This window comes from Nothobranchius furzeri, chromosome 16 (assembly GCF_043380555.1).
Source record: "Nothobranchius furzeri strain GRZ-AD chromosome 16, NfurGRZ-RIMD1, whole genome shotgun sequence".
Taxonomy (NCBI): domain Eukaryota; kingdom Metazoa; phylum Chordata; class Actinopteri; order Cyprinodontiformes; family Nothobranchiidae; genus Nothobranchius; species Nothobranchius furzeri.
In genome coordinates, this window is record NC_091756.1 from 45570823 (window position 1) to 45596798 (window position 25976).

General features: G+C 41.0%; 2 protein-coding genes across 4 annotated transcripts in view; both read right to left on the reverse strand.

The window, feature by feature from the left end:
• Window positions 1-5100, reverse strand: part of kif19 (kinesin family member 19) — a 35891-nt gene extending 30791 nt beyond the window's left edge. For both annotated transcript variants that reach the window (XM_015962812.3, XM_054749324.2), the window contains exons 1-2: window positions 4357-5100; window positions 2628-2708 (exon numbers count right to left, since the gene is read on the reverse strand). In XM_015962812.3, the coding sequence (XP_015818298.1) occupies window positions 2628-2708; window positions 4357-4395 (120 nt within the window). In that variant the 5' untranslated portion in view covers window positions 4396-5100. The remainder of the gene's footprint in view (window positions 1-2627; window positions 2709-4356) is intronic.
• A 2184-nt stretch (window positions 5101-7284) lies between these two features.
• Window positions 7285-25976, reverse strand: part of ttyh2 (tweety family member 2) — a 112270-nt gene continuing 93578 nt past the window's right edge. The window contains exons 6-15 of one of the 2 annotated variants that reach the window (XM_015962810.3): window positions 19438-19510; window positions 15995-16064; window positions 15844-15899; window positions 11126-11218; window positions 10943-11035; window positions 10656-10798; window positions 9844-10032; window positions 9687-9765; window positions 8714-8740; window positions 7716-8026 (exon numbers count right to left, since the gene is read on the reverse strand). In XM_015962810.3, the coding sequence (XP_015818296.1) occupies window positions 7946-8026; window positions 8714-8740; window positions 9687-9765; window positions 9844-10032; window positions 10656-10798; window positions 10943-11035; window positions 11126-11218; window positions 15844-15899; window positions 15995-16064; window positions 19438-19510 (904 nt within the window). In that variant the 3' untranslated portion in view covers window positions 7716-7945. Of the gene's footprint in view, window positions 8027-8713; window positions 8741-9686; window positions 9766-9843; window positions 10033-10655; window positions 10799-10942; window positions 11036-11125; window positions 11219-15843; window positions 15900-15994; window positions 16065-19437; window positions 19511-25976 lie in introns of both variants that reach the window. The other variant, XM_015962811.3, reaches the window with a different exon arrangement.

Here is a 25976-nt window from a genome sequence, read left to right on the forward strand (position 1 = left end):
AGGTAAACCCTCCAAAACAGATTCCCTCAGTCCTGCTGTCACAATAACAAACGGACACTTTTAGCTGCACTAATCCTTTGCTCCAAGCGTGCCTGAGAGAACCTGATTTAACCTAACAGGGACCATGCAGCAGGGTTCCAGTCAGGTGTTCTCTGTAGACGTTCCACACTATTCTCTGGGAATAAAATCCACATACTGCAGCTTTCTACCTGCGCTTTAGCTGAGCTGGAGACAATAACAACACCTCGTTATGAGGGCTGTGTCAGCACCGTAACCGCCTTCCTGTTGTTATGCTCTAATCCCCCGAGTCCCAGCCTGTTTTAATGATGTCATGGCAGACACAAGTGCTGATGTTGTACCTAAGAGCTGCTGTAATTTAATTACATCTGATAAACAAGTCCGATCTTAACGCACCGGCTTATCGGTTTCTAGAAGTGTTTTCCAGAAACTTCCAATCTAATTACACCCTCCACCCGTCATCTGGCACACACCTGTGCCACAACAGAGAAGGTCAGCGTGACTTTGGCAGTTGTTTCCACTTTTACTTTTCTTGCTTTGTCTTTGTTAAGAAACACTGCCCACCTCTGGCTGAGGCCCTAATGTTTAAATGAGCCCACACTGAGAGAGGAGACACCTCTGCAGGTTCTCAGTCATTAGTCTCTGCACTGCCTTCATCATCATTCCACATCCTGCTAAAAGGTCGCCAAGGGGGACGAGTTGAAAGTAAAAGCTAATGGTTAATACGGTCCTCATGGAGCTCACACATGTGGCACGTTCTTCTTAATTCACATGGTAACTGAGTAAATACACATTAGGTCCGGTGTGTAAATATAGTGCAACAATTCGCTTGTCTAACCAATAAAAGAAAAATATGTCTTAATTGGGTTCAATTATGTTTTGAATGTCATTGCTAGCTAGCTTACTAATCGTTTATTTACTTGTGGGTGGTTCCTGTCGAACTGTGACTGTTGGTGACAAATTACAGACGACTTATTAAAATGTTTCCACAATGTCTTGACCATTTTGCGAGGGGTTTATAATTTTCTTGCTGGTGCTGGAACTGGATTCTTGAGCATTTTTTGGGAAAATTCAAGAAACAACCTTTCTCTCAAAATAGTGAAACTTCAGGCACCTGAAACCCTTCTTTTATTCCCCATGAGTCTGAAAGTGAGAGAAATTTGAGATAGCTTCTGGAGGATTTGGGGATTTGTAAAATTAAGATTGCAACATTTTAGAACAAGTAGTTCAAAATGAGGCCCGTGGGCATTTGGTGGTTCTCGGGAGTGATTTTGTGCAGCCACCAGTTTCATATGATGAATCTGGTCTTTCCATAAGGCTGTAGATCAACTTTTTCTAACTAGGATTATTACAAATATGCCTACATTGGACCTTTTTTGATGGGTAATAATAACCAAAAATCATCAAAAATAAGTTTTGCAACTCCATATTTGGAAAACAAATAAGCTTAAAAATGTTTTATACCTCTTCTGACATAGCATAGCTATACATATATTGTGGAAATAAATTTAAAAAACTAGAAAATTAATTAAGTGTTTCTACCGCATTTGACTTAAACATCCATCAATAACATCTTTTAGACTGAAAGCCAGCATGGAACGATCCGGTTGTTGCACATCCGCACTTCCCTGGGTCCTCCATTCATTCCGCACTTGTGCATTTAGCAGTCGAACACCACTGGTGTGAGAGGTTCTGAGCTCATTAATACCATAGAAGGAGAAACAGCCAGCTGCTACCACTTCAACTTCAGGACAAACTACCAGAGTCCCAAAAAGAAAAACACAATTTGAAGTCACGAATAACAAAAGGTGTTTGAAGAAGAGCTTTGTCACTGAATTCCAGCAACAATATTCACCATATTCCCTTGATCTCAGGTTAAATGTCGCCAAAGGTACCAATTCCAACTGAAAACATTTTTATATATGTAATATATTTGTGTCACCAGCAGTCATGGCCTTGTGAACGCCATAAATTCATGCAACAAATGCTTCCAAAGTAAAAATCCAGATTAATTGAAGATATAAATCTAACTGACTAAAATATAATTTTTAATGTCATGCAGAGTGGTGGTGGAGCCGTGTTTTCATAAGAACATTAGTTCATCTAATAACATAATCTGTAACGCTAATTGTGTTTCTAACTGGCAGAAAATGCTTATAACAAAATTAAAATAACTGCTAGCGTCTGTGGTGGTAACCTTGAGTTTATGTGTGACAGAAGGCTGAACAAGGACCAGCATGAATCTTTCATATTAGGAGCTCTCAGCTCGGCAGGGGCTGACATGGACCTAACCCCGGCCTTTCAGAGCGTGCAGCTGTTTGTTTATGGAATCATTTCTTTTTTTCTGATCGTTAGAAAGGTCACATGCAGTTCTGACTCATCCAGCATTCACTCACAAATTAAATGTGACATTTGAGCTTTCCAAACGACTTTTAAAAAGAACTGCTGCTTTTCCCAAGGTCCCCACAGATACCTTATCTCTGCAGGCTCGTGACGGGCAGGGAGGACCTGAAAACAAAGCCCGCAGCTTTCTCCCATACAAACACAAAGTGACCTCATCGCTCACTCGAGCACACGTAGATAAGAGTAAAAAAAGATGGCCGTCTCACCTGGTCGTCCACTCTGTGGGCCACAATGGTGGCCCCCTCCTCCTGCTCTCCATCGCTGAGGGGTCGAATCCTCAAGGCGACCTGCAGCACACACCGTGAATTCATTTAGCTTTGAATTTCATCAACAGAGAAATTCGGTGTCACGCAGGAGCACAAGATTTCCATTTGACACACACTTATGAAGGCTGTGTCTGATTCAAAGGTCATTTTCATCTTAAATTAAACCTTGGGTTGAAAACATTTAGAAATATCTGATTAGACTTGCTCGGAGCTGAAGAATAGCTTTACCTTAAACTAAAATCTGGTTAAATTTGACATTTGTGAGAATGAGTAGTGAATTTAACTCACGTTTAAAATGTGATTTATTTTGTTTTTGTATAATTAGTAAGAAAGAAAAGCAAGTAAAACATATTTCCTTCAGATTTCATCAGGAATCATGTTTCTTCAGCAGAATACAAAAAAAAGACAGAAAGAAAAAAGAAGCTACATAATAAATGCTACCAGCTTGTAAGCAAAGAAGTGATACGATTCCCTCATAAAACCGTTTTAATGTCCACATGTGTAATACTTTTTCTCTGTTATATCTGGAAAAAATCATTCATCTTAGATTCTCATTTGGGTGTTATTAAAGAAAAATATATATTAATGTTACATTAAGTTATTTTCACCTTAAAACTACACACACACACACACACACACACACACACACACACACACACACACACACACACACACACACACAAGGTGACGTTGGAAACTAGAAATGTGTGGTCAACGTTGCAAAACAGCTGAAGTACCAAGCAGAACTCATAAATGCCGTCTATAGATGAGAACAATTCTGGATAAAGCAGTCCACTGCAGCTGTGGAGTGTAAATTATGAACACTGAATTGCCTTAAGCTGAAGCAAAACACTAAAGTAGAGGGTTGTGTTGTTTATGTTGAATAATACATTCAGCTATCCTGCTGTTAACCTGTGCGTGCGTTTATTTTCATCAAATCATCCAGAGTTCAGCAGTGTTTGATGTTATAAAACAATCTCATGCAACTGCAACAAGAAATAAATCTGCACTGCATTTGAAGCACAATTCATATAGAAACAAGAGTGGTGCTGATATTAGTTTCACCAGGGCACCAGATGGATATAATGGGGTCCCTTCTCTGTCAGCACCTTGCAGAAGGTTGCCGGACAAGGGAGACCAAGGCAGCTGAAAAGTGCCACTTCAATAATTCAGGTGCATGCTGCAGAACACACTGCAGGCAGCGTGAGGGGAAATGGAACATGTAATACCAACAGCGGATGCTATTAGGAGGTCTGATGAAAAACAACAGGGAGAAAGTGAATGAAAAATACACAGTAGCCACTTTTATCCTGCTAGTATTCAGCCAATCACGGCACCGATGAGTCACCAAGTTTCATTATACTCAAAGGACTTCTTCTTAAAACTTCCTCATATTTATATAAAATCAAGATAATTTTGACAGGAAATGTCAACAAAACAGAAACTATAATAAGAAATGCAACTGTTTTATATTTAGCACTAGTTTCTTTTTATTCATTTGCCATATTTGGAGCAACTTACCAAAACGCAATTAGCCACAAACAGAACTAGAATACGTTTACAGAGCTGATCTGTTGCTGACCTTTGCTAACAGCTGGATTCTAGTGAATAACTAGCCTTATTAAAGAAGTTACAGCGCGTGCTAACAGCAGGAAAGACTCAAACTCACAGTAAGCTGGTGGTCTTTAGATTCTCCCGTGTCCTTCATGTTCGCTCTGAGTCCAGAAGGAGGATGAACAGCATCAGCAGCAGCGGACGACTCACTGGACCATCCTGCTCCGTGGGTTCGGTACCTGCAGCATCCACCTCCACCACCAACTAACCCCACCGCCTCTGTTTTCTTACTCCTATCACAAACTTTCTTCCCCACAGCATTTAAGAGCTCTGGTCGATAACCTTGTCGTTTGTGTTTTTGTCACTTAACCAGCTCTTTTCAGAAAGTCTCTCTCTCTCTCTCTCTCTCTCTCTCTCTCTCTCTCTCTCTCTCTCTCTCTCTCTCTCTCTCTCTCTCTCTCTCTCTCTCTCTCTCACTCTCTCGACGCTCCACGCCTCCTCCTCCTCCGTTCGTGTTTCCACGCAGCAGCTTGGAAACGTAACTGTGAAATTCACCTGCCTCTCTACGAATAGGCAGTTGTTCACCTGCGAGATGCACTTCCCCTATCTGCTCACCTGGCTGCTCTCCACTGCTGCAGTTTTGTGCGTTTAGCCCGCGCGCGTTTGTGCGTCTTCTGTGTACGCGCATGTTGTCCATGGAGATCCGCAGCGCGCGCGCTATCAAGTCAGCTACTGTAAACAGGAGCGCTGCAGCCCACTTCCGCTTAAAGAATAAAAGGTCAGGAGGTTTTTCATGAAGCTGAGCTAGTGTATCTTATTTTTCTGAAGCAGAATTTTTCATTAACATTACATGTTGAAAGGAGAAAAAATACTAATGTAAGTGGTCCAAATTAATTAAACCTAATTTATGTATTTTTTATCAAAACGGATTTTTGTTGTTAATGTATGAACTAGTGCAGAAAATCTGAGGCTGATTTTCATACGAGACTAACTAAAGCAGCTTTTTTTTTGCAATATTTTGCTGCCATCTGCTGGGTAAAACAATCACCATTATAAAACGTTTCAAAATGAAGTATGTTTAGCAAATGTTTTTTAGAAAGAGTTTTTTTTTCACATAGCAAAATATGGAATAACAGGATTTATCCTTCAGTGAAAGCTCTATTAAATCAAACCCCTCACTCCAGTGAGCTTCTTGGGTTTTTGACACCCTGGTCCAGATGTTTGTGTATCATCTCCCTATGATGTATTGCTGTTAATTTTGGGGGGAATCTAGGTTTGTGCTTTTTTTGTAGATGATGTGGTCCTGTTGGCTTCGTCAGAACGTGTTCACAGATGAGTGTTAAGCAGCTTGGATGAGAATCTTCTCCTCTAAATCCAAGACCATGGTCTTGAGTCAGAAAAGGATAGAATGCCTTCTCCGGGTCAGGGATGAGTTATTGTCTCAGGTGGAGTAAGCATCTCAGGGTTTTGTTCACAAGTGAGGGAAAGATCGAGATCGATAGATAGATTGGTGCTGCATCTGTAGTGATGCGGGCGCTGTACCAGTCTGTCGTGGTGCAGAGATATGGCGCGGTATGGGGGCCAAAATTAAGACTACTGCCCAGCAGCAGGAGGCTATATAAATTCTGAAGCAAACTACCGACCTGATTAATGATAAGCTGGCGCCGGTAACTGAGAGGCTGGCGCTGCTTACTGTGGAATAGCACTTTTACCGGCGTTACTAATAGATACGCTAGGGACTAGCAGCCCTTGGCTGGTCATTGAGTGGTTCACACACTCCCTCTGCTGTCTATTAGCATGGATAGGCTAACGTTAGCCTGGACGGGTTGACAATAGCATTGGAGAGGCTAGCCATTAGCGTGCCTAGGCTGGCCACTAGCTGGATTTCCTACCCCCTTGACGGACCATTAGCATGGATAGGCCGACATTAGCATCGGAGAGGCTAGCCATTAGCGTGCCTAGGCTGGCCACCAGCTGACTAGTGACTCTCCGAGACATGCTAATGACTAACCTCTCCTATGCCAATGCCAGCCTATCCATGCTTAAGGTCCGTCAAGGGCGTGGGAAATCCATCTAGTGGCATACCTAGGCACGCTAATGGCTAGCCTCTCCGATGCTAACGCCAGCCTATCCATGCTAATGGTCCATCGAGGAGGTAGGAAATCCATCTAGTGGCTAGCCTAGGCACGCTAATGGCAAGCCTCTCCAATGCTAACACCAGCCCATCCAGGCTAACGTTAGCCTATCCATGCTAATAGACAGCAGAGGGAGTGTGTGAACCAGTCAATGACCAGCCGAGGGCTGCTAGTCCCTAGCGTATCTATTAGTAACACCGGTAAAAGTGCTATTCCTCAGTAAGCAGCGCCAGCCTCTCAGTTACCGGCGCCAGCTTATCATTAATCAGATCAGTAGTTTGTTTCAGAATTTATATAGCCTCCTGCTGCTGGGCAGTAGTCTTAATTTTGGCCCCCATACCCCGCCATACTACTGGTAAGGATACCTCCTGGTGCCTCTCTGGTGAGGTTTTCCAGGCACACCAAATTGGATGAAAACCTACGGTAAGACTCAGGACAGCTGGAGGGACTAGGTCTCACAGCTGGCTAGGGAACATGTTGGGATTCCACTGGAGGAGCTGGCTCAAATGGCTAGAGAGAGGAAACTCTTGGCCTCTCCGCCTAGGCTGCCGCCCTTGTGAGCTGCCCCGGATAAGCGGACAAAAGTGGATGGATGGAAAATTAAAAGTTTTATTAGGCTCACCAAACAACAAAATAAATAATCACATCATACTCAAAGATGGTTTATTCAATTCACAATTAGACCCTTAAGTTTAAGGTCCCACACAAAATAAAGCACTACATTCAGTGCCTTTACAGTATGACATGCTAAAACCTCCCAAAACAAAACAAAAAGAAGTATTAATATTTGACACAACATGTAAATCAATTCCAGTAGAAACTGTTAACAAAATAATTACTGTTTGGATCGCTGGATTTGAAGAATAATCATCAGAATGTCCCCCTGATCATAGCTAGAGCAGCACAGCTTCCCAAGTTATGATAGAAACAACAGCTTTGATTGGATATACAGAGAATTAATTATAACTTATTAGAAAATACAAAAAAGAGTGATCTTGTGTGACATTGCGACCAAAACTAGAACAAAATCATATAAAAAATGGCACAAGATTTTAACAGCAGTCTGTTATTTTTACAGCTTATTTACAGAAGCAATGGTCTCAAGATAGTTTTGTTTCAGAGACGTAAAGCTTCACTCATGTGAGAATGTTAATATGTTGTTCTTCACCTATACCCCTTATACATTGTGCTGTCAGTGCTGGGTTTGTGCTTCACAAATATCAGACTTGCAGGAACTACTATGGCATGTTTACATCGGATCACAGCTGAACGCAGAAAGCTTTGAAGAAGAACAGGAAGGAACCTCCTCACGTTTCATACCTTTGTGTCGAATAACCAGAACAACACAAGGAGCAGTTTAGGAAATACTTGTATTCTTAAAACAAAGAGCAGAGGGGTCAGTTAGCTTTAAATATTGAGTGTAACAGTAGAGAGTGTTACTTTTTATTTATTCTGTTGGCCTGAGATTGCACAGGCTGGTTTTAAATGTCCTCCTGTGATCCAAAGTCACAAAGCCCTGCTTTTGAGGGTGAGTGATGCTGCTTCCCTCCTTGGATGTGTGAAAACAGTCTATGCTTGGAAGTCGCTACCAAGGTGTCTATTTTGTTCTTCAGTCATGGACAGGTAGGTGGCCCTCATAGTGGGAGAGTACTGTGGAGGACACAAACACAGACAAGGTCACACTGTGTGTTCTGATGGTAAAGTTTCATATTTACAATAAAAGGGGAAGGGAAAAGGGGGTATAAAGGACTAGCACACTGAAAACTTACCAAGTGAGAATGGAATGTTCACCCCTGAAAGGCCTGACACTTTGCTAGCAGTAGAACGTTTGGCTTTGCAGCAGCTTCAGTACATTTATTCTTTTTAAATTTTCTGATATCTAAAATCTCATACCTTTACCTGCACCTGCTGGGGATTACAAGCTGATATCAGTTATAATCTTTAACAAAAAAGCAGATTAGAAGCTTTTAGACACATTTTAGCAAAATACATTTTCAGTGGACTATTCCTTTAAATCAATTCTTTCCATAAAAAAACACAACTTCTCAGTTTTCATGTGTTTTATAGAATGATGGTTGCTGCTGAGCACAATAACTATTTCAGATGTGCATGCACTGTGGGAGCTACCTGTGGGGACAAACTACAGTACAGCCCTGTGGACACCAGGGGGAGACATAAACCTTTACTAAATAAAAGATGAGGACAACAGGTTTTGGGGTTTAGAGCCATGCAAATCAGGAAAACAAACAGTAAACAAAGTGACCACACACACACACACACACACAGCCAAGGACAAAGGAAGGGAGTTCATCCTGAGGGAAAGTAGAAAAGACTTACTGGATTTCTATACTGCTGAGAGTATATCTCCAAAAGTTGATCAAAAGAAAGAAGGAATATAGAAATGAAACACACAAACACACACGACAAACAAATAAAAAAACATAAAAGAAGCTGTTAGCCAAAAATGATTGCATGGGCTTCACGATTCATGGGAGAGGGTTCATCTCTAGAACTTGTTGGTGTTAATTAGAATAAGGCAGAGAACATTACCTATTCTGTTTCATGTCTACTTCCTATTCCGTGATAATTGCACTGAATGAACTTGAATAAACGCCTGTTTTAAAGTTGCAAATGATCTTAAAATAAAAACAGAGACACTCATGTATATTTCCTTCAATTGCAGTCTTATCCAGCATGTAGCTACCTGGAGGTCTTCAAGAGGCTGTTCCTCATTAAAATTTCATTCAAAACAGTTCTATTTTTATTCACGTGAAATAACAAGGGATAAGTAGTCCATCAGTGAGTGAGTGAGTGTGTGTGTGTGTGTGTGTGTGTGTGTGTGTGTGTGTGTGTATGTGTAGGGGGGGGATATCAGTGAGGAAGAGTTGAGACTTGCCTCTTTCTCCTGGAAAAAGAACCTGAGAGGTTTAACCCTCTCAGGTTCTAAGTTTTGATAAAAGGACGAACAACTAAGTCCTTCAGGGGTACTTCTGAGTTAAAAAATGCTCATGAGATGCATATGTGGAGTAACCAGGTAGGTAGGTTTTAATGTTGTAAATCTGCAATGCCTGCCTCCAGAGGGTTAATGGTGCTGACTAAATTAAATATTAACTGTATTAATTCTCCTCTCTGCTGTCAGTCAGCTTCAGTTAAGTTATCGACAGCAGAGAAAGGCACAGGCTGTCAGTGTCCGTTTTTACTTTTCAGTGATGTAAAAGTTAGCATTAGAAAATTAGTAATTCTGTAAAACGGAGTGGGTTTGAAAGGAAACATATTATATAAAAGATTTGGTTTCTGGGACCCAACGCACCGAGGGGGGTGGAGAGCCTCGTCCAATCAGGGGCACGTTCTCATATCGAGGGTTTCCTCCAAACAGGGCAGTTTGATTCCTGTGAAAAGAATCATGCCAGTCCGTTAGATGCTTTAACTCATGAATTAATGTAATTGTGTGTCGTTCCCCCACTCACATGTACTCAGACATGGGGGCGTTGTTAGAGACGGTGGGGGCAGGCGGATGCAGGCTGGCCTGGCTGCCCATACTGCTGCTGTAGCTGCAGAAGCTATGCATGTTGGTGTGGTTGGCGCTCTGAGAGCCCATCCTTCTCGCTCGTGGATTGAACGGGTCCTCCTCATCGATGTCATCATAATCCCGTTCCCTTGGAGCAGAGAGAAAAATCTTCAGCAAAAACATTGGTCACAACATTTTTGGCAGTTTTCAGTCCTTTGAGCAAACTTAAGCCTGGTTCACACAGCAGGATAATCATGCTGATTTTAGACACGCCCTCTTTTTTAGCATATCATACCAGATAATCCTACCATTTGTGGCATGTTTTGAGTGCTCTGGTCTGCTGAGGACATGAGGCCGCTCCAATCATAAATCTGGGCTTACAAACACGATGGTCAGATTTTCCAAAGCGTTACCAATCAGAAAGCGAGGTGACAGAAGTGCACATCACACTTCTTCACTGCCATGTTTGTTTCCTTCAAAATCACATTTTACCTCACGAGATTTCACATCTGAGTGAGGAATGTTCATGAGTGAAATTGGTTGCTTTAACAATTGTCTGATTATTTAAAAACCCTGCTGTGTGAACTGGGCTTTAGGGTTGTACTTTTTATTTTTGTATTATTTTTTTAGCAAAAAAGCAACTTTAGAACAAAAAATTGGACATGTTAACAGGCAAGCATGTATTGGCTTGAACAGGATAGAGTTTGCACTACTGAGCTGAGCGTGGAAAGAACGTGCTCAGGCAGGAGGACACAAGCAGAACAAACTGACCTGCTGGCGATTTGTCTCAGTGACCTTGGAATGGCACACAGCATAACAGTGAAGGCAGAGGCTGCAAGGATGGAGAAGAGGCTGAGATACATCACACCCTCCACCCCGTCATAGCACACCCCCACCATTGCATCCAGGTAGTCCTAAAGAGGTCAAATGCAGAAAATGAATACCAAAAACCATTAACAGTGTTATTGTTGCCCTCACACAAGCTGCCATGTTTGAAATCACAACAATCAATATAAAACAAGAGTTTTAAAAAAGGCACGTTGTCACCATTTACAAACCTTGTTGAGCCCTCTGCAGTCCAGCAGGGCGGTGAGCTGGTGCAGACTGGTCTCAGAAGAGTTGAGTAAATGCTGGATACCCAGTAAATCTCTCTGTGTGGAGAGGTCATATCATTGAAAACCAATACTGAGGTCATTTACGGTGGAACAAACTCTAAGATTACAACAGTTGAACAGAAATACCTCAGCTGTGGGAAACAGAGGCACAGCAAAGTGAAGCAGACCCTGGATCTGGATCTGCATAGTGGTCAGAGACCTCTGGAAGGTGGTCAGAGGCTGTAACCAATAAAATAAAATGGACAGCAGGTGACGAGTGTGCAAATGAGGTGTCGAATTGATCTGGCATTTCTTAGGTAGAATCAATAGGAGAAATGAATATATGTGTCACGTGGGCATTGTACAACAATATAAGATCTACAGCCTTTTGTTTATATTATAGTATCAGTGCAGTTTTATAATTCAAAACTCAGTTATGAGTCACATGAAATTTAATGAGCTCATTTAGGTGAATGCTTTTGATGCAGTTCATCCTTCATTTGAGTTTTTATGAGCAGTAACAGACAAGTGAAACTCAAAAAATCAACATGGAGCAAAAGTCCATTAATGTCAGTAATTCAGCTTAGACTGAGAGACTATCTAAAGGCCCAGGAACCCTCTGCAGGTGTTCTGGATTCATTATCTGATTAGAGTGTGACACTTTTACACAATATTCTAATTGTCTGAGATTGGCTGTAAGCCATAATCATCACAGTTATAACAAATAATGGCTTAAAATATCTGGCTTTGCATGAAATCAGTCTGTCTCATATATTAGTTTCACTTTTTAAGCTGAATTAATAAAGAAAACAAACTTATGCCCCATTTTCTTGCCCAGGATTTTTCAAGTTTCATCTGAATTTAAAATCTTAGGGTTCTATTGCTGAACCATGGCTGGAAGGCTAAGTTGACGTGATCCAATGTCCAGTTTTTAACAAATGTTATTGTTAGGAGTGCTGAGGCAACTAACTAAACCCATTTCTCTCTTCAGATAAATCAAACATCAGCCTAGCCTTGCTGTAGCTCTTGTAGCTTTACTTTCGTATACATTTGAATTATTCACTGACTGTTTACAAAGGGAAGAAACTAATCAAATATGTTCAGATGTTAAAACACAACAAAATATATTTTAAATCTGTGTAAACGTTTAAAAAGTCAATAGTGTTTACTTTGAAACGTTAACTACAGCTAACCTGAGCTAAACCAGTTGAAGGCTCTACCTTAGCGTAATAAAAACTACAGACTTTTTATACAAGGCACATATTTTTATCAGTCTAAATGTAAAATAATTGCATTTTAATTAGATGATTAACGCTGAAACCTTCAGCGGTTATTTTGAATCAATCACAGCAGGCTTGTAGGTTTTAGGATTTACCATCAGAGGGCAAGATATTCCTCCATTTTCAGCACAATAACCCTAGTCCTCGTTTCACCTGAAATATATCACCCAACTACTTTTTAAAATTAACTTCTAAATGAAGCAATATGTCACATCTCTAAAATAAAACTGTATCTTCAAAGTCATTCATCATACACAGGACGCCTGGAACCCCCCTGGCCTGTGGCACAATGTAAGACTGAAACAGGATATGGTCAATTACCTCAACTATCCATAACTGGAATTGCTTTCCTCTCATCAGATTTTTTTATTTTATTTTATCTTAGTGTCTGTGATCCAGCTGCCTGCAGATGCTTTGTCCAATAGATGGGTTAAATGTGGGTTTTGCATGGGCAAAGTCTAGGAAAAGTCCAGAAAATCTACAGTAAAGAAGTCTATGAATGAGGGTGTGATAAAAATACATGTCCAGAATCCATAGATCTATAGGGCACTGCAGCAGAGAAATGCAAAAAAATAAAATAAAATAAAAATACTAGTCTGTCAGCCAATCATCTGCAAGTATTTAGCAAACTTTGCACGTGTTGGAAGTCTGTTCGTCATCCTATGGGGAGCGCTTCGTTTTGTAGGCTGGGTGACGTGTGTGCGCTCTCCTGCTGTGCTCTGTGGAACATGTCAAGAGCCAGATAATAAGATCTGAGCTCTGCTGGGTCAGAGCTGGCAGAAGCTGATTTAGCTGCTGACTGAGGAAGTAAGTGAAGTGACCCTGAATCTGTGCTCTGCTCTTGCTGAAGAACGGCAGCACAGAACATCAAAAAGAAGCAGAAGAATCTTCTGATTGTTTCATCAACTGTCATCGTCACGGCCTTTGTCTCGGCAGCTTTGTGTCATTTAGGCATGCTTTGGCAAACAAGGCATACAAGAGTGGGACGATGTAAGAAAAAGAGTTGGGAATTGGGAGCTGAAGTTGGGACATGATTCAGACAGACAGGGCTAGACAGACCAATAAGAGCCTGATAGAGATGAGGCAGGAGGAGAAGAAATGAGTTCTATCTGGAGCAAAGAGCTCAGTGAATGTCCATTTAAAGGGTATGTAGACATTTAATCTACATTTGTGTGTGTGGCTGCCCTCAGTCCTTCTGATTTTAATATTATTTATGATGCTAGATCACTTGTACATCTGTAATTGTATACTCAGACTAGCAGTGTCACATTTTTATCAATGCTGAACTTCAACATAAAAAACAGGACTTGTTTCAGTTTTAGAGCACAGATTATCTGGTTTATCTTGTTAACTTGTCAATAAACCATTTTACGTACAGTTATAAGGACATGCTATATTGCCTCTTTCCTACATTTGCAAGGTTTAGAAAAATGCTTTCCAAGTTTTAGTTCTCACTCTAACAGTTAGCAACCCTATAATGCCACCTCTGCTATTTGATACCCTTAAGACCTCTCTCTTGTTTACAGGATTAGTGAGTTTCCTAGTCATGCTGCTGTAAAGAACACACACATAATTTTAGCCTGGGACGCCGAGGACATTCCCCCACTACTAATGATTATTGGAGATTCCGTCCCCACCACTTTTGAACCTGAAGTTTCTTAATAATGAATTCCATGTTCCCTTAAAGAGCAAGTCACCCCCAAATCAACTTTTTTCCTGATAAACTGTATAAATGCTTGTCTAATCGTTCTGCAGACACGTGTAGACAATAGTTTAGCACTTAACTACATTTTAGCACAAATTTTAATTTTCTGCCTAAAACTGTCAGTGTTGTGCCGTTGTCAGGAAAAAACTCTGCACTGCATTTGAATTTAAATCTGCCATCGCTGTTGGCTAAGAGGTACCCTAGGACATTAGCTGGTACCATATGATGTCACAATGTCGTTGTGAGCCTGTATGTGTGTATTTGTTAGCGGCTCCGCCCTCTCAGCCTGCTAGGCAACTCACATGTGCTTGTATCAGGAACTACGAGAGGAGAGCTGAACACAGGAGGATTTGGACATCTTGCCTCTGATTGGCTAACCGTAACGTGACTCAGCCACTGACTCTGTCTGCTCTGCAACGTTGATGTTTTACCTCTACAAATAACACAAACCTGGAGGAGTTCTGATATGTGGTGGATCTGCTATCGCTAACAGTTAACTTCTATCAGCCGAGACATTTCCTGGACGCTAAATTAACACCAACCTTCCCCTTTACGAGTCAAGGTGGGTGAGTCTGTGAGTGTGACATACATGTCAGGCTTTTAACTTTAAAACTGTAGTCAATTTTTCTTTGATACATATAAGTCTATATTTCATTTCATCAACGATAATTTCACTTAGAATTAAAATAAACTGTAATTAATGAATTTAGTTTAATTTTCAACATTCAAGAAAGAGCGTGGCTGTCACGTGGCAGGTGAGGCGAGCGGTCGAGGTGAGGATCCAAACGCAGGGGAAAGAAAGGCAGGCTGATGCAGACATTCAAACGAGTTTTAATTAGAAGCACGCGGGACACTGGAACAATGAACGGACAAGGAACACAGAACTGGGAGGGTTTAAACACAAGAGGAGCTGGGATCTAAAGTGATTGGGAGACGAGAGGCAGGTGGGAGCAATTAGGGAAGACGCATGACTGAACAGAGTGGTGAGACAGCACAGGTTGTGACAGTGGCATGCTGGGAAATCTGTCCCATCAATCAATAATCTGCGTGCTGAATAGTAAACTAGTGCTTTAGCTAACTAAAACTTTAGGTCAATATCAAATGTGATGAAACTGAGTAAAGGTCAGTCAGTTTTACTGTTAGAGCTGCACTTACAGCACAGTTTTGTTGGCTCCATTTACTTTCTCTCAGACCATTCTACAACTATTTACTTTTTTATTTTTATTAATCCGGCAGATCATGGACAGCTCGGCTCTGGTCAGTGAATATCAAGTTAAGAGAAACCTGACACGGGTCAGCTGCGTATTATTTTATCGTTTCTTTAACCTTGTGTGTGCGGCTGTGGCCCAGAGATAGGCACTCATCTTGTAATCAGTGGATCATGGGTTCGAGCCCTTTAACTTTAACACCTGCCAACACACTGCAGTACATAATGTAATTAAATGTCAAACCAAAAACTACTTGTATATAAATGAATGAATATCAGACACCCCTAAATAATAATAATTACTATAGCTACTACTACTATTTCATGTATCAGGCTTTAACTGCATAAATATTTAATGGAAAAGTTGTTTTGGAATAAAAAGTTTCTAACATGTCTAGATTTTCAGCCTAGTGCCACAAAGGATCGCATGTGAGATGCTCAACATGCTGAATCCAAACCTACTAATTCCCCGAGCGAATAGCAGCGGTATGACCTCCATCATTATTCAAGACCTGGCTTTAAGACATCCACAAGTTCTTCCTTTCTTCAACAGTAAAACATGATTTTAACCGAGGTGTGAAAAGGAGTTAGTAAATCAGCAAACACCTCCAATGTATAGCTTTATTAATTAATTTATTTATTTATGCATTTTTGTGAAAAACTTGTTCTTTACCTGCTGAAAGGGATTGGAGAGAGTCTGGTTGCAGTACAGGTAGTAATGAACAATATCTGCGGAGGAAACAGAAACACGTTTCATTTGTCACCCTGGCAAATACAGCTTGATTATTATTCACTATATTCATATTATGCACTCTGAGGCTCACCGGCAGTGATGACCCCTTTTGTCTGACTCATGATGAATTTGTCAGGCGACACACAGAAATCGCTTGTGCCCTGAAAAACAAACACAAACAAAAACAAATAAGAAGGTTGAATGGCAAACAAAAAACCAACGGCTCACTGGATAAATAATCACAGAATTTCATAAGGCGCCGTTTACAGCGGGAACAAAGTTGTGTTGAGTTCCAAGCGGTCCGTCTGATTTGAATTTTTGACAGAACAGGAAATAATCCTACTCTGACAGTTCACTTTACTACATCGAGACAGAAATACTTCCTGGCTCTGTCACTCACATCCAGTTTTGCTACACTGCAGAGAGCTAACAAGAAACCGGCATTGGCAAAAATAATAAAAGTGATGAGCCTGCAGTCTCATCCGTACAGTGCTGTCTGAATGCTAAATGTCCCACGGGCCCAGGACAAACACACTGTGTGTAGCTTAACCTTCTCTGGGGGTTACACTAATGAGCCCCAAACACTCAGATGAGATAAAGCAAGCTGAATTTCTCAGAAAATCCCAGCTCGTTTGCTAGAAGCAAAGGATCCCGAGGACCTCTGCTATTGAGGAGCAACTGCGTTAGAATTCCTGAGGGGACAGCGGAGAAGCTCAGAGAATGCAGAGTTCTGACTAACCACGTTCTATACTTAGAAGTCGTGTGGAGGGGATTATTCAAAACGCATCTAGTTATTGTGGAATCAGGGAATAACTCAATGTAGACTACAGGAACACCCACAGTTTGAATCCTCCAATTCAAACATACTTGTGTCTGTCAGTCAGAAAAATGTATGTCAAACATCATGAAGTTACCATGACGATCCTCAGAAATGCAAATGTGTAGGGATGCCTGCATGCTAGATCGTGCTTCTTCTCTTTGATGATGCAGAGATCTGGTTCAATCAGAGCAATGACTCATTTACATGAAGAGACGGTCATGAGACTTCACTAGTTTCGTCATTTACTTCTGATGTAGCGTGTTCTACAGCAGGAGCTTCAGTGTCTTTCACCAGTGTTGAATAGATGCAACGTGCAGGTGTGAAAACATACTGTACCAAAACGACATCCCGGGATGAGTTTACTACTGATGAATGAGGCTTTCTCAAAAGATGTAGTTTTTTAAATGGTAGGATTTGAATTAATTTTTAAATACTGTGTTGTTTCTTCAGTTTTCAATAGATATATTGAAAAATTATAATTTTATAAAAATAGTTCACAACATTGTATTGTCAAAACCTGCTTTAAATAGTTTTTATTGGTGTGGAAAGATCCATATTTTGATGGAAACCTCAGTTTGAGTTGCGTGGAAGAGGACTTCCACGTATGGAGGCTGTTCTTTACAGACTATATGCAGTCCGGGTGCTACTTTAATTCTGGCATTTTCACATAATAATGCACTGAGTTTGATTTTAAAGCCCACACAGTTTATGGCACCAGTGTTGCATTTGTCTGAGTCTATGGTTTCAATAATTAGGGTTGTAGTCATGAGTCATGAGGTGGTGTCGTTGGTTAGTACTGTCGCCTCCAGGAAGGAAGGTCCCGGGTTTGACTCCCAAGCAGGACTTCAACAGACCACAGACATGCATGTTGTGTTAGCTGGATTCTGTTGAGCCTAGGTTTAAGTTTGAGGGTGATTTTTTGTTTCTGTGTGCCTCCCTAACAGACCGATGACTTAATCAGGATGTTCTCTGTGTTCTGAGGTCATTTGGAGCTGGGTAATGACTGAAAGAACACGGTCACAAATTTATAAGCAAATTCGACAAATATATTGAAAAATTCCTCTACAGGACTCAAGTCTTAGAGGCAGTGAGGAGTTTGGACACACACACACACACACACACACACACACACACACACACACACACACACACACACACACACACACACACACACACACACACACACACACACACACACACAACAACCCCCAGAATGTTTCTCAACCGTTTTATTTCCAGCATGCGTGCATGGGTGGATAGTTTTATTTGCACACACTCACTCCAGTGTTTCAGTCTCTCATCGTCACGTTGTAGAGACTCTCGTCTCCTTCTCCGTACAAAACGATGCAGTAGCGCCGATTACTAATGCACTCTAGCTGTGGCACAGCCGCTCTCCTCTCCTCCGCAGACTCGTCCCAGCGCACCACCAGGTTGTAAAACCCCTCACGCCTTTTATCCACTTTTCTCAGTCAGGCATAAACATTTTCACTTTTCTCTCTTGTTTAAACACTCTCAAAGTTCAAACCTTTTTATAGCTGGACGCAGAACACAATGAGCTGTAAAAAAAAACATGCAAAATTGCAAATTCTGCAAAAGTGCAAGGCCGCGAAAGGTGAACCATGTTATAGCGAGGGACCACTGGATGAGATCTTTGTATGGCCCTTCATTTGTTCTGTTGGACATCTTTACTGTGTAAAGGAAGACAGGATGTGTGTGGGTGATATTATATTTGACGTTATCCTGATGTTCAGCTCTGCCTTTCTGCAATGCATGAAGCAGTCTGTGTACAGGAAGTTCTGGTCAGGCATGACTGTGCACTCATGTTGGGGAAAATCAAAGCACAGGCTGCATGAGTTTCTATAGAGAAGAGTATAAAAACAGGAGAGACACACATATTGCAACTTCCTATTAGATAGGGCTGCTGTTGAGAACCAGTGCCAGGAGAGCCAAATGGACATGGGAGTTTGCTAGCAGGTGAAGGGTTGGACCGGCTTGATAGATGTCTCCAACTTCTATTATATACAGATCAATAATAATCTCCATGAATTAACTTGAACCTAATTCTTAACTTTTATTTAAAATGGCCAAACCACCATGACTTCTATGCACTAAGAAGTTAAGTAAAACTAAATTATAAACTTGTATTTGCTGCTGCTGTTGGTGCATCACAGACAACCAATGAGCCTTCTGTCCTTGAAGCAGAAAAGTTAGAAGCAACAAACTTCAACAAGACGACAGGATATTAAGTGAATTTGAAAAGAGCTAAAATTAAAAACAATTGTGCTGTAGAGAAAAAATATATTAAAACTGTTCACCTTGTCTGGGTCAGCTTCAGTTAGATCTATTACCAGTCATAAATCTGCTGTGCATTATGATGTAATGGTGACAAAAGGGTGTGTCTGGACCTTTTTATTTTATTGTTTTATATTTAGCCGAGTCTGGTTTGATGGCAGAGATCAAACATGTTAGAAGGAGACACAGGGAACGGTGACTGTTAGACAGGGAGGCGAGGAGGAGGATTTTATCAGGGGCTTTATTTTAAAACTGAATTAACTTCAGTTTAATAGAGATATAAAAAAGGCTACTGAGTGTCAGGTTTGCATTTATAACATAACATATACAGACAGCAACATGCAGTGAGTGTGAGTAACAGTAACAGAGACAGAGCTGTCTGAGGCAGTTTAAACTGGGATAAAACCAGTGAAAGGGCTCACCACAGCTGTGGCCAGGTCAGCTCCCAGAGACGTCCAGCTCAGGATCAGTGTCAGCACTCCAAACACCATCATCCTGCAGACACACAAAGCTAAACTAAAACCGGGCACACCACAGACTCAGTACGAAGAGGATTAGGGCCACTGAAGAGAAAAGACTCATTTTTTCTCAGAATTCTGAAATTTTGACTTCTGAGAAAAAAAAAATCTGAATTCTGAGAAAAAGTGTGAATTCTCGTTCTTTTCCTTTTTTCTGTGGCCCTATCCTCTTCCATAAGAAAGGCCAGATCATTTTTAAATCATCTTCTGATCCATAAAACTCTAAAACCTAAAGGTTGTGTTCTCACTTTTTACAAGCTTGGATTGACCCCCCCCCCCCCCCCACAAAGTAAAATAAAAAGTTACATTAAAACAAGCAGTTGTAGTTTAGCAGTAGAAACAGAATATGAACAGGATAAATACACTTGGAATTTTTCAGTGATTTGTCACAGTTTCAACATATTCTATCAATTATTTCTAATGTTTTTTTAACTAAAATTTGTTGAAATGTGCCGCTTTGACCATCTGCTGTTGGGTGGAGAAGTGAAGACAAACAACCTTAGTGAAGAAAAAAATGCATGAAGGAATAATTGTTCCTAATAGTGTCATGTTCTGTGTCCCCTTGGTCCCCAGCCCCCTCCTGTTCGTCCTCTGCGTTCCCCTCACGTGTCCCCTTGGGCTCTGTGTGTCCCTATGCTTCCCCAGCCCTCTCCAGGTTCTCCTCATGTGTCTCCTTGTGTTCTCCAGCTCCCTCTAGGCTTCCCTCATGTATCCTCCAAGTTACTCCCATGTAGTTCCTATTGGTTTGTATTAGTCCTCCTCACCCCTCTGGTCATTAGTTGTTTGTCTTTGCCCTTAGTCTTTAGGTTTAGTTATTTAGTGTTTTATAGGTTATGGTTTATCTTCCCCTCTGCTTAAGTTCTTTCCCCATTTAGTTCATTGATGGCACCTGTCTTCCCTCTAGACCTCACTCCTCACACCTGTCACCTGTTCTCCTGATTGCTTCCCTCTGTGTTAAAAACCCTGTCTTGTCCCTCAGTGTTTGTTGGTCCATTGTCTTTGCCAGCGTTGTTCTGTCCTCCTCAGGAGCTCCAGGTTCTGGCTCACGAATGAGCTTTGTTTTTTGTAGTTCAGTTCTCTCTGGATTTTTGGTTTGGCTTCCTGCCCCTTGGGATATTTATCCATCATCCTAAATAAAGGATTTTATTTTTCAACATCCGCTCCTGCCTCGAGCGATCTGGTGTTCTGCGTTTTTGGGTCCTAACCTCCTGTGCTCAGCGTGACAAATAGATTGTAAATAAAATGAACAACTGGGTGAATTCCTGCACAAAAAACATTATTTATAAACCGCATTGTCTAAAATACACAAAATGTGTGTCACAACCTGGATTTGAATGGGATTGTTCATGAATCTTTAGTTGAGAAAATGAAATGTCTAACGACTTTTGATACAAAAACCTTAATCCGTTTTAAATGGACTAAAATAATGCATCAATATGCATGGATCTCCAGTGCTTTCTTCAGCATGAGGACATTTATATAATTTTAATTTAAAACTTCTTCTCTTTTGAAATGTTTCCATAAATCAGTTAACCACACTTAACACGTATATCTCTGTGCTGAAAAAAAAAGCTGATCTAATTGGTCTGCCTACTTCAAAATGAATAAATAAATAACTGTTCCTTTAACACACGGCTGCTGAGTAGCTTTTTCTGCTCTGTTCTGTTGGCCTACATCTGATTACAGCCCTCTGGGAGGAAGGGTGTTTCGTCACCCATGAGGATGAGCACATTTGTTTTTGTTTCTTAGTGAGGCCCCCTCCCCCAATGATGTAGATTTATCATAAAATGACATCAGATACATGTGACTGTATGGGCTGACACATTACAGGGATGGGTGAGGATTTCTGCACGGCCAGGAGATCAGTAACTCCTAAAAACACACCATCATCACATCAAAGGATGATACCAAATTCAACATATTCAATAATTAACTGATGATTTCACCATAGAGGCCCTTTGCAGATAACCTGACACGGGTTTGCAGCCTAAGAAATTAGCTCAGCAGATGTATATGTTGCTTTGTCTGTCTTTCTCTTTGCATTCTCATGGCTGTTTGTGTCGGATCTTTGCAGTACTCTGATTTAGTAACACTCAATTGCTCTTATAGCTGCTGACCTTGATTCTGTAGGATAAAGAGCCCTTGATGAACTCTGAGACGTAAAAAGAAAACAGGTGAGGTTTCACAAACTTATCTTCACTCAAATCAAAATGTGAAAGAGCTGCAAAGACTGAACATTCTGGTTCAGTGTTGTAACTTCAGTAATGTCTGAATGATGCATCTCATTTAATTTAGCAAGAATTTTAGTAATATCAAACAGCCTAGAAGTCTAGACAGATAGTAGTCGAAGCAAAATGATTTTGCTCTGCATGCCGGTCTAACCATGCTCCATCGTAGCCACAGCAGGTCCACCACTGGCATAGGGCCTCATTTATCAAGCTTCCTTATGCACAAAACTGTGTCGGAAAACTGTGTAAGCAACTTTCCACGCAAACTTTGGGATTTGTGAAAGAAAACTTAGTGGGAAAATGTGCGCCACTTTAAGTTGACTAAGGACCTTGCTTGCGCACATTTTGGACATAGAGAGCACCTGTAGTGCTGCTGCTGAGATCTCTCTGAAGAACTCAGCATTGATGGCTTCAGCAACGTTGTGCCACACCGTAGATTTTCTCTTATTTGTTTCGCAAAAGCACTTCCTTTCATTTCTCCACCTCACCCACAAGTACCTCAACTTCTGCTTGTGAAATTGCGCTTCCTTGATCTGCCTTGATCTACAGCCGCCATCGTCATTGGCGGAGCGCTGCAACAGCTAGCTTATGTATATGCATGAGATCCACAAGGCACTTTGCATTGACTATTTATGGCAGTAAGTGGGCATGGTGAGGGCGGGATGTGACTAAAAAACAGCTGAGAACCTTTCTAGATAGTTTCTGATTTATGAAGTGGAGATTGCGTGCAGCTGTGCGTACTCCATGTTTGATAGATCACAAACTTACTTGGCGTAAGTGCATTTTTTTGCTGAGCTTAAGTACGGTTTTAGTAAGGATTCTATGCAATGTTTGATAAATGAGACCCCTGAGCAGTACTGGGTTATGCCAATCACAGCGTTCTGAGTTTGGTGGGCCAGTCACAGCAGCACTCTATCGCTTTGGTGGATGGGAGGATGCAACAGAGCAGAAAAACTAAAATGGCAACGACTTGATTGAAATGGCTTTGGCATCAACTTTGGACTCATTAGACTTGGGCTTTTCTATGAGTCAAGAGCAGATAGAAGTACTTAAATCCTTTATTTAGAAAAAGGATGTATTTGTGTCTTCTTTGACAGTTTATGGTGGACTGCCCCATTGACTGACATCCACAGCAGTGATTATGTTACATTGTTTGTTGCCCAATAGCATGCAGAGACAGTTTGAAAGACTGCTTTCAACGATTACACATAATTGCATTTACAGCTGCAGCAACAAGTGTGAGCCATGTGTCTGAGCCCTACACACATTTCTAACATAGCAACATTAAAGTCATGAAGACTGTTTGCGAGGAGGATCGTAGCGAGCTGGCTCTCCCATATCGGTTCCCCGTGTTGTAATCCAAAGGAAAAAAAAATCTGACCGACTAGCAGAGGTTTCAGAAGCTACATCTGACTGACGAAATGTTGTCATCTGCTATAATACTAACACAAACAAATCTCAGCACCAGATTGTTTCTGCTGGCTGTCTGAGGGGAGTCCCTTGTGGTACGTAGTACGTAAGCAGGTGGTTAGCGCTAAAACAAGAATCTATCTTGTTTTTGCCGTGCTTTTTAAAAACTCTGGATTTTCTTAAAGTTTGCAAAAAAAATTTCAGCTGAGGTTTTAATACTTTAATACACAAGTGATTGAAAGGAAACTTGCCTCTGGCCAGTATTTTAAAACAATTGTTACTGAGGGACTTAGCAAACAGGAGAAGCGCCCTCTCAGTGCCAGCAGGTCAAGTCCCAATGGAGATCAGTAGAACTGGGTCTCACGTTATAGGCAAAAGGATGATTTACTGACTGCTACAAGACAGCAGTGAATGGTGTGTAAACCTCAAGCAAAGCACATCAAGTGAAACAGTCACCGAGTCCTATAGATCAGGGCAGGTGATGCAACAGCGAATGCACTCTAGTCATTTGGAATGAAATCACATTAGGAAGAAGAGTTTTAGTCTCGAATAAAAACCCTCTCTGTTCCAACTAGTTTATTCAAAAGAAAGAATACTATAGCATCTTTATAAGTGATTCAACCTCCAAGGCAAAATATCCACCCTGTCTTGTTCTGTGGTTCTAATACTGACACCAGCATTGTGAGCATTAGTTTAGAAACTGCAACCGACAGAGTCCCAAAAAACAAAGAAAAAAATACATTTCATAAATATTGTTTGTGTTGTCAGCAAATTTAAGAACTAAAAATATAAATGTATCATCCCAAATCTCACTATCGTTAGCCAGAAGACCTTTGATAAACCCTCTGGCTGATTTGGATGTTGGGTAATAATAAAAGTAACTCAGTACCAGCATTCCCTCTGCCAACTTTGGACAGCTGCATTTTAATAAATCATCAAACTCCTTTTAGTGTTTCTTCAATTTCAAACCTCTGACCTAAATTTTTAGCTTTTCATATTGTAGTGAAACCTTTTATTACCTTAATGAATATTAAAAGGCATGTGTCTATTCCATTTTGCACTCAGAACATTGCTGAAAGGTCATTATTATTGTATACTATATACACAAGTACGCTTTGCTGTGGTGCATCATGAATACATGTAGCTGAGCTGGTACAACTGGAAGGAATTGAGGCAAATGTGGAAAAGCAAAAAGTTGGATTCAGCAGGAGGTTCTAACAGAATCTGAGTCCCAGCAAAATTAACCAACAGCAACAATGTGTTTGTTCATATGTATATTATAAGTTTTCATATAGGGAGGTGGAGTGTACAGTAGGTAAAGACGGCTCTCCCATGCCCTGCCTCCAACATGCCTCCATCTAAAAGGCTAGGTTATCCAGAGTTATCTCTGTAGTTATGCTGCTATAGGCTTAGACTGCTGGAGGACATACAGACCACTTTCCACACTCGACTACTTTCTTCTACAATTTGCTCTTTAACTGTATTATTTCCTGCTATTTCAGCTGTTAACTTTATTTCTTTCTCTGTGTTTTTCTCCCCAGAAGAAGCTACAATGATGTTCTGCTGAGCTGTGGTGGCCTCATGGAGGGGACCATCGGCTTGAACGCTGTTGCTAACCACTTGAACATTCTCCCTCTCCTGATAATAACTTTTTGCTTTCTTTGACATTGAATGTGCTACTTCTAGTTTACCCGTTTAATTATAGATTCACTAGGATAAATACAGTAAAGTTTACCTCTCACCAAATAGAATATTTACTAAGACATCACAATATAACTATAGACACATTACTTTGTCTTTGTGTGTGTGTGTGTGTGTGTGTGTGTGTGTGTGTGTGTGTGTGTGTGTGTGTGTGTGTGTGTGTGTGTGTGTGTGTGTGTGTGTGTGTGTGTGTGTGTGTGTGTGTGTGTGTGGGCTGGTGTTGGTGTATGCGTGTGTGTCTGCTCAGTCTTCTCGATCCCCAGTGAGTCGTGGTGGATGGCTGCTTATACTGAGCCAGGATCCTCTGGAGGATTCTTCCTGTAAAAAGGGAGTTTTCCTCTCCACTGTCGCTAAATGCTTGCTTAGTATGAGGATTGCTGTAAAGTCGATGACACTAGTCAGTGACTTGATGCAATTTGCTGGGTTCCGAAATGCGCTGATTCTTCCTGATGTAAGAGGTGAGTCTCCGATTTTTTTTTGTTGTTTTGGTGTCGACATCATCCTAGCATGCAACGTTCTGTAACTCTTAAAAAAACAGTAAAAACAGTGAGAAAAGATGGCTGAGTTAAAATGTTGGCAATAATCATTGGAATTGACTGTTAGCCAAATATCGGATAAGCCACTATAGACGTTTAATCAAATTTGAAGGAAGTTTCCAGTAGAAGTTTGTCTGCAACTGAGTTAGCTCCATACAAAATGAACATCACGACTAATTAAACTTTGCCCAAAAAACCAAGTTTTCTCAGTCAAATTGAGTCTGTATACTTGCTGCTGGTGGCCCTATAATGTAAAACAAAGCAGGGGAAACATTTTCTAATGATGACAAGAAATTCAAACATCAGTCAAAAGGACGAAGTGAAGCTCCAGCTGAAGGTCTGTGTGCAGAGTAACAAACAGTTTAACAGGGAAGCAAAGTTGGTCTCGCAGAATGATGACAAAAGGAAACCAGCTCCAAATCAAAACTGTGAAATTTAGAAACACCAAGCTGGACCGTCGATCACGCATAGAGGATCACAGAGTAGCTGTTTCAACAGCTCTGTGGGACTGAAATAACAAAAAGGCCAAACTCCGAGACGACACGGATGCTCGGTTCTGAACGCCTGG